The sequence below is a fragment of the Rhinopithecus bieti genome, unplaced genomic scaffold (assembly GCF_001698545.2).
Source record: "Rhinopithecus bieti isolate Rb0 unplaced genomic scaffold, ASM169854v2 scaffold_33210, whole genome shotgun sequence".
Lineage (NCBI taxonomy): Eukaryota > Metazoa > Chordata > Mammalia > Primates > Cercopithecidae > Rhinopithecus > Rhinopithecus bieti.
The window spans coordinates 1,618,016-1,625,967 of record NW_016814226.1 but is presented as its reverse complement, the minus strand read 5'-3'; the positions used below and the strand labels follow the sequence as shown (position 1 = coordinate 1,625,967).

At 56.9% G+C, this 7,952-nt stretch overlaps 1 protein-coding gene across 5 annotated transcripts in view; it reads right to left on the bottom strand.

The window, feature by feature from the left end:
* Positions 1-304: 304 nt before the first annotated feature.
* Positions 305-7,952, bottom strand: part of PARVG (parvin gamma) — a 28,235-nt gene continuing 20,587 nt past the window's right edge. For 4 of the 5 annotated variants that reach the window (XM_017850024.1, XM_017850022.1, XM_017850025.1 and 1 more), the window contains 2 exons: positions 1,136-1,208; positions 305-637 (listed from right to left, as the gene is read on the bottom strand). In XM_017850024.1, the coding sequence (XP_017705513.1) occupies positions 528-637; positions 1,136-1,208 (183 nt within the window). In that variant the 3' untranslated portion in view covers positions 305-527. Of the gene's footprint in view, positions 638-1,135; positions 1,209-3,568; positions 4,278-7,952 lie in introns of those variants that run through there. The other variant, XM_017850026.1, reaches the window with a different exon arrangement.

The following is a 7,952-nucleotide window of genomic DNA, read 5'->3' as shown; positions in this document are numbered from 1 at the left end:
GAATCCACTTCTCCCGGTGGGTGGGTGGGGGCGTGGCTATGGAGCCACGCGGGCTCCTGCCTTGAAGGGTGACTCTGGGGCCCATCATCCCGAGTGAGAAGCAGGCCAGTGTAGGGAGCTGGGCTGGAAAGGTTAGGGTCTGGGGCTGTGGGCCCTGTCCCTGAGAGCCTCCAGCCCTGAGTGATGCCACCTCTCTGGGCTCTCACGAGCCTGGGCCCAGAGACTGATGTGACCCACACTCACCCCACGGGAGGGAGGCTGTGGGTTTAAGGGCCCTCCACAGCACCCTGGCAAGTTCCCAGAATCCCTCCCAGAAATACTTTTATTAAAATAAACTGAGCAAGGCCAGGCAGCTCAAAATGATCCACACAAGGGGGTTCAGAGATAATCTGATGATGGAGACAGGAGACAGGGTGGGAGGAAAGCAGGTCATGAATGCACAGGAAACAGCGGGACTGCGGGAGGACCCCCTGTGGCCTTGGGCCCTCTGAGCTGAGCTGACAGGCAGGCTCTGGGGGCAGTGAGGGTCAATTCGGGGCTCCACGGGGCATACTGTCCCTGTGTGCTCTCTGCGTGTGCTTGCAGAACAGGCCATAGAGCACCCGCAGTGTGCTCTTGGCATCCTTGTTCACGATGTCTGTGGACCAAAGGAGGGCAGAGCAGCCGGTCAGGCCTAGGTGGCAGTGACCGACCATCCCGGTGTGCCCTGCACTGAGGGGTTTCCTGGCATTCAGGATTTCAGTGCTAACACCAGGAGAATCCTTGGAAACTAGGACAGCTGGTCACTCCAGGCCTGAGTCCCATGCCCGCTGTGTGACCTGCCTCCTCCTCTTGGCCAGTCCTCCCCTGAACCCTTCTGTGGTGCCTCCAACACAGCAACTCCTCAAGGTCTGGTTTCTCTGGACAGCCTGTCCCCAGAGACCTTGGTCTCCCCCACCCCAGGACCTCCTCTCCTGGGGCTGCAGTACCCCCACCCAGGAAACCTCGGCAAGCACCCATTCTCCACCCCTGCCAGGCAAGAGGACTCTGCCAACGCGTGCTCATCCCCTAGCGCCCTGCACCCTGTTCTGTGGCTCTTGCACGAGGCGGCCACCCAGGGCTGGCCACCATGTGGGCATCGGCCACGCACTCTCACCTTCAGGGCTGACGGGACAGCTGAGCAGGCCCTCGTCCTTCAGCAGCTCCAGCGCCAGGGTGACGTTGTGCAGCTATGATGACAAGGCCCTGTCAGATGTGGGCACAAGCAGCCGCCCCAGGCCAGGCCCTGGGTCCCAAGTGCCAAGACCTTCCTGTTGTCTGCCATGTCCATCATGAGCCCAAACTCCCTACAGCCCCCAAGGATGGGGAGCTCACTCCGTCACACAAACAATCCATGCCTCATTCCTCAGCCACTCACAGGCCCCACTCTGAGCAGGTGCTGTACCACACTGGGAACACACACGCATCCAGGGGTCACTGCCATTGAAAAAGACAATCACCAAAGAGGATACCCAGTAGGGATCAGGGAAGGCTTCCTGGTGGAGGTGATGCCTGGTTGTGAGTCCCGCCAGGCAGGGAAAACTACCCAGAGAAAGGAGCAAGGGCCTGGGGTGGCAGAGCCCTTTTGAGAACAGCTGTTTCCCAGGGCAAAGCACAGTGAAGAAATCGAGCTCGGAGGAACCAAGGGGCTCACTGGAGCTCACGAGACAGAAAGTGCTCAAACCAGGTGTGTCCACTGCAATGCCCATGGGAAGCAGGCTGGAGACTGGAGTGGTCCCCACCCAGTGGCTGTCCTTTCCGCCACCCCTTGCCTGGGGTGCAGTCTCAGAGATGGCTCCCTTTAGAGGTAGAGGGCGCCTGGGCATCAGTCAGGTCCCCCAGGGGTTCATTCCTCAGTTTGGTCCCTGCCTGCGGCCTCCCTCTGCTCATCTGCAAAGTGGGCTTGCCACAGTTCCCCTGTGCCTTGCTGTAGGATACGGTGAGAGTGCAGGAGCCCTGCCGGCCCTCCCGCAGTGGGTCCCCTCCCTTTCCATTCTAGCTTCTCCCTTGGGCCTCATCTACAACCAGAGTAGGTCCCAGCCCTTTGCCTTAAGGCAGCAGCCTGGTGTGGGTTAAGAGGGACGAACTCCTGGTTCACTGTGACCTCAAACAGGTCCTCCCTTCTGCCTTAGCCACCAGTAGATCCACTAGAGGGGCTGGACATCCCAGCTCAGGGGTCAGCCGTGCCTCGTCCCATTCCCTCCCTATCTGCCTGGCCACAGCAGTCCCACCAGGGCAAGGCAGTTCCCATGGCAACCCAGCCAGGGGCCAAGAAGCCAGGTTGGCTGAGCGTTGGATGAGCAAGGCCAGGCAAGACTCATCCAGAATGCCAGCCTGGCCCAGGCCACCTCCAGCCATCTCCTGGAGGGTCCGAGCAAGAGGACTCTTGGGATCTAGCTTGGATGTCTGTGCACTGCCACCCCCACCCCTGCCACTAAGTGTCTGACCTCAGACAAGTCACACATCCTGGGTGGGCCTCAGCTGCCTCATCTGTGTCATGCGGATGATGCATCTGTCTGCCTGCCTCTCCAAGGCTGCCATGCGCATCCAATGTGATGACGGACACAGAATTGAAGCCACAAAGCAAGATTTGAAGGGGAGGATGATGAAGGCACAGGAGCCGGAAGTGGGTTACCAGAGTCCTTCTCCACTTGGGGACACAAAGATGGAGGGCGGGTCCCAGATGGAAAGGAGTGTATGGGCAGGGTGCCCAGCAGCAGCAGCAAGGCCGCTCCTCTATAGTCAGCCAACAAGAAGAAACGGGCCAGGCACGTTGGCTCATTCCTGTAATCCCAGCACTTTGGGAGGCCGAAGCGGGCAGATCACTTGAGGTCAGGAGTTCAAGACCAGCCTGGCCAACATGGTGAAACCCTGTCTCTACTAAAAAATACAAAAATTAGCTGGGTGTGGTGGCACATGCCTGTAATCCCAGCTACTTGGGAGGCTGAGGCAGGAGAATTGCTTGAACCCAGGAGGCAGAGGTTGCAGTGAGCCGAGATTGCACCATCGCACTCCAGCCTGGGAGACAGAGCGGAACAAAGGCTATCACACGGAGCCAATGCTGCAGCACGCTGCAGGTGCCAATGCGGGGTGAAGCTCTGAGGCTGTCCAGACCAAGATGGACGGGAAGCTCTGAGTGGATAGACCAGAGCATCACCAGAAGTTCCCATCACTGTGTTCCCAGTTCTTCCTCCTAGCCTGGAATATTCTGGGAAACTAGGGTTGCAATTGTTGCTACTGTTCACATTCTCATTATGAAAATTATTTGCAGTTACACGGAGAGTAAATGTCGGAGTGAGAACAAGACCCTGAGGAACCTGAGGTTCTCAATCCCACACTGTGCTCTCCTGCCTCAAAGCCCTGCCTTTGATATACTCAGTGAGTCAGAATCTCCCAAACTGTGATCTAGGATGGACAGGAAAGGGGATATCTGTGGCCAAACATTTTTAGAAACTGATGGATTAAATAAAATAATATGGAAGTCCTTCACTGCAGGACTTATCAAAACCTTGAACGTGTTAGTGGGTCTCATGAACCTTCAAGACTAGACATGTTTCCCCAAGTTATTTATTCGTAGAATCCATTCGTCACAGAGCACCTCCTGGGACCAATGTTTTGGAATAACTTTGTTCATTCACTTATTTAAAAAATACTTGTCATCTACTATGTACTAGCCATGCAACTAGTGCCCAAAACAGACCAGACCCCCTGCCCTCATGGAGCTTATGCTTTGCGAGCTGCTATCAACACTGAAAATTATGACATCTGCTTCTGTTTGTCACACTCCTCCTCAATGACACTCAATCCAAACAAAAGATCATCTCCCAGAAGAGCTGACCCTGACTGCAGAGCTATCTCACGATGCTCTGTCCAGAGGTTTTTCTTCCGTTTACAGTTTGAGATGAAGATAAAACTACCACCTTCCACAGAGCCAAGAGAAGGTCACAACCCGGGAGGATGCGTGCAAATCCTCCTGGGGAAGAATAATTTAATGTGGAAGGACGCCAAGGATTCCTGGCTCCAGGGATTTGATTTCTGGGAGCAAATGATCCTCTCTCCCCCCGTCCTTAACTTCCGTGCCTATAACGAATGACTATCTCACATAAACACCATCCGCAAAGAGGGTCTGATAATGAGAAATCCAATTTCAAGAGGCTACTCTGCCAAGATAACAACTCCGCAGGGGCCCACCTTCAGCAAGGGCTGGTGTTCCTGCCCTCCTCCGCTGACGACCTCTTCAGCATTTCGATTACACATTCCTGCAGCAGAGATTGCCCACAATATGCTGTAAAAATTCATTCTTGGGGTCTGAGCTAAGAGGCTGCTGCTCTTCCCCCACATCTAATCTGACTCATATTCAGAAGTAGGTTCTAAAATCAGTGGATTCAGCAAAGCGGCTGCACACAGCAACATGGAAGTCTGCACGTTTGTTCCCATCTTGTAACTGGGGCTTGGATGGTGCAACAGATTGAGCAGAGGCCCTGCAGCCCAGGGGCGCCCCAGAGTGGCTCTGAGCTGGGTTCCGAGCCCCAGGCCCTCAGCCCACAGGTGGTCCCGCCTGCCCCCTTCCTCCACCTTCTCTCCTCACCACTCACATTTCAGTGCCTTGCCTTCCCGAGGCAGGCTCAGAACCCAGTCTCAGCCTTGGCTTCAACCCCACTGAGCCCTGGCACCCTCCAGCTCCCAGGGGCTCACGCTGGCTCCACAGGAGGGAAACAGGGAGGTCCCTAACTCACTGTGTGCTCTGGGCCATGCTTCTGTGCCTCTCTGAACTGTTTCCTGTGTGGAAATGGGGATGGGAAGAGTTCCTAACTCCAAGAGCCAACGTGAGGACTTGCTAGCACATTTGTCCACACCGCCTGTGGGAGATCCCACCATCGGCCCAATTCTGTGCCCACACACTTTAGCAGGGCTGTCCCATGTCACTGCCAAGGCCACAGGGCCTGCTCCAATGGAAGTGGCAGCCTGCCCATTCCAAGCCAGGGCCTCATGCCTTCTGTCTGGTCTCTCGTGTATCTCTGCCACTGCCAGGAGGAAAGCGTGCCTGGGCCAGCTGCTGGTCCCAGGAGGAACATGGCAGGCTGTGGCACAGAGCCGAGCCACCCAGCCACGGCAGCCTGATCCCCATCCAGTCCTCGGAGGAGTGACAAAGTCTAACTGAGCCTCCAGCAGCTAAACTCAGTCGACCTACCGGTCCGTGGGAAGAAATGAGCGTGGTTTTCAGCCCCTAGGTTTTCGGGTGGTTTGTTAAGCAGCACGTCTGTGGCAACGGCTGGCCGATGCAGCTCCTTCAAATGGAAGAACCTAGGAGGCAGCGGCCACTCTGCCTGCCACGACCACCAGGACCGTAGACACTGGCTGTCCCGGCCTCACTGCTCTGACCCAGCATCTAGCTCTTGGGAACCAAGTCCAGAGCACCTGGCCTCTAGGGAAGATGGAGCCCACACCCACTCAAGATGCATCCCCGTGGGGGCGAGGGACACGGCAGGCTGCGGGCGGTAGGCTGTCCTGGCATGAGGCTGCCACTGAGCAGCTGGGTGGTCCTGGGTAAGCCTCTCGGGCTCCAGGCTCCTCTCTGTAAAATGGAGATGCAACCCTGCCCCGCCCTCACAGAGGCATGGAGGTAGGATGGGGGAGAGGGCCAGGAGAGGCAAAGTGCAGGGAGCTAACCCCAAGGGAGTGTGGACTGTGGTTCAGGGCCCCACAGAGCACTGAGGGACTGCAGAGGAGCTGAGAAGGTGGGCAGAGCTGGCCGCCCGCCCGGGGAAGCAGGTGGGAAGCAAAGCCGGGGTAGGCTGGGCTGAGAGCACAGCCTGTGTGGATACGAGGGAATGGGGGAGGACCAGGCCCTGGAGAGCTGGAAGCGGGCCAGAGGTCATGTGGCTGTAGCTGGGAGTCGGCAGGAAGAGAGGAGGGGACGTGGCCGGGGAGGCAGATGGGGCTTGGCAGTTGGGTGGTCCACTTAAAGCAGGGGAGAGGCACGGGGTGGGTGTCCAGGAAGGGTTGAGGGGAGGGGCCCAGAAGAAGGGTCCAGGTGGAGGGGCAGTCTGGTAGGGGCCCAGGGGGGACCTCACCTGCTACTGGGCCCCAGATAGGCCAAGAGGCCTGATCCAGTGCCAGGGACGCCCTGGGCATGTGAAAGGGATGGAAGCCTTTGTCTCTCCCAGAAACAGCCCCAAAGGCTGGCCCTGGGACTGGGCATGTGGGCCTGCCTCCTGCTTCATCTCTTCAGAAAATGCTACTGCTGCAGAGAGATAAAGAGGTCCTCCTACCCCGGGCCACAGGAACCCTGGCATGGATGGAGATAAGCTGGCTGCCCAGGATCCTGGGCATGCCACCAGCCACCAACCCTCCAGCCTGTCCACTGGGATGCACGCCTCCAATGTCACCTCCTGTGAGAGGCAAGGCTGGGGGTACTAGGGACCACATGTCCCTCAATGCTTACTCCTCGATGGTTCTCCAAACTCTTTCTTACTACCTGTGTGGCCTGAGTGGGGGGCAGGCATTGTCAGCCCATTTTCAGAGACAGAAAACCTGAGGTCCAGGCAGGCAGGGAGCTGGTGGTGAAAAGCACAAGACCCAGGCCTCTTGCCTGGCACTGACCCTGGGTAAGCCTTGGCCCCCCGTGGACCTCTGTTTCCTTATTTGGAAAGGAGTAAAATCCCTTCTCATGGGCCAGGCCTACCAGGTAGGAAAGGCGCTCCTGACAGGGGAGCAGCCTGTGCCAAAGCCCAGAGGTGGGAGAGCCCAGGGAGCTCGAGGAAGTGGCAGCACACACAACAGGGGCCTGGTGGGGGCGGAGGCAGGACTAGCCAGTGGGCACTGAAGGCTGTACCTGGGGAAGAGGCAGTGGGAACTGCCCTCCCACCTCACCTCCATCACTCTCTCTGTCCTTCTTCCTCAGGTCAAGACGCAGCCCTTGTGCCTGGATGCAGGCAGCCAGCTCCCAGCCAGTCCACCAGCCTCTAGGGTCCACGTGGGAACTGCTGAGCCCCCCAGGTCAGGCCCCACCCTTCCAGCCCCTCTAGCCAGAGTGAAGCACTGACAGCTCCCTGACCCATTCCTGTTCTTGCCCCACTCTGAGCCTTTGTTGACGCTATTCCCTCCCCTCTGCGAGCCCTTCCTGGATAACTGTGCAAACCAATCCCTAACCAACCTCCCAGCTCGCCTCTGATGCAATGCCCTTCTTGACTCCTTGAAATTATTCTAACCCCTCATTGTTCCAGGTCCCTCTTCTGACCCAGGCATCTGAACCAACACATTTTGCTGTGGCCCTGCAAGACCACATGTCACTAGGAGAACAGTGGGCACAGACTGAGAGGTCCCTGAAAGCAGAAGCTGTGCTGCATCATCTTAACATCCCATACAGCTCAGGGCCTGGCACTAAACAGGCCCTCAGGGAATGAGGGAACAGACGTGTGGGTAGGGGATGGGTGGGTGAGCAGGTGGGTGGATGGGCAGGCAGGTGTATGGGTAGATTGGGTGGATCAATAAACAGAACAGGAAGGGACAAGCAGGTAAATGGACAGGTAGGTAAATGGACAGGTAGGCAATCAGGTAGCATGAAAGGACAAGCAGGTAAATGGACAGGTAGGCAAGTGGATGGATGAATGTATGGATGGTCAGACAGACATATAGATAAACTTCCTATGGGTGGGTAGACAGGCAGGCAGGTGGGTGGATGGATGGATGGATGGATGGACTGGGTAGATGAATAAACATGAAGATAGGTGCATCGACAGGCAGGTAGGTGGATGGATAGGTGAGCAGTTAAATGGATGTGTGCATAGATGGTGGGTGGCTTGGTAGGTGAACAGAAGGGCTACTAGGTGGACAGGTAGGTGGATAATAGGTAGATGGGGATAGATAGATAGGTAGATGATGGATAGATAGATGGATGGGTGGGTGGGTGGAGGGGTGGATGGATGGATGAG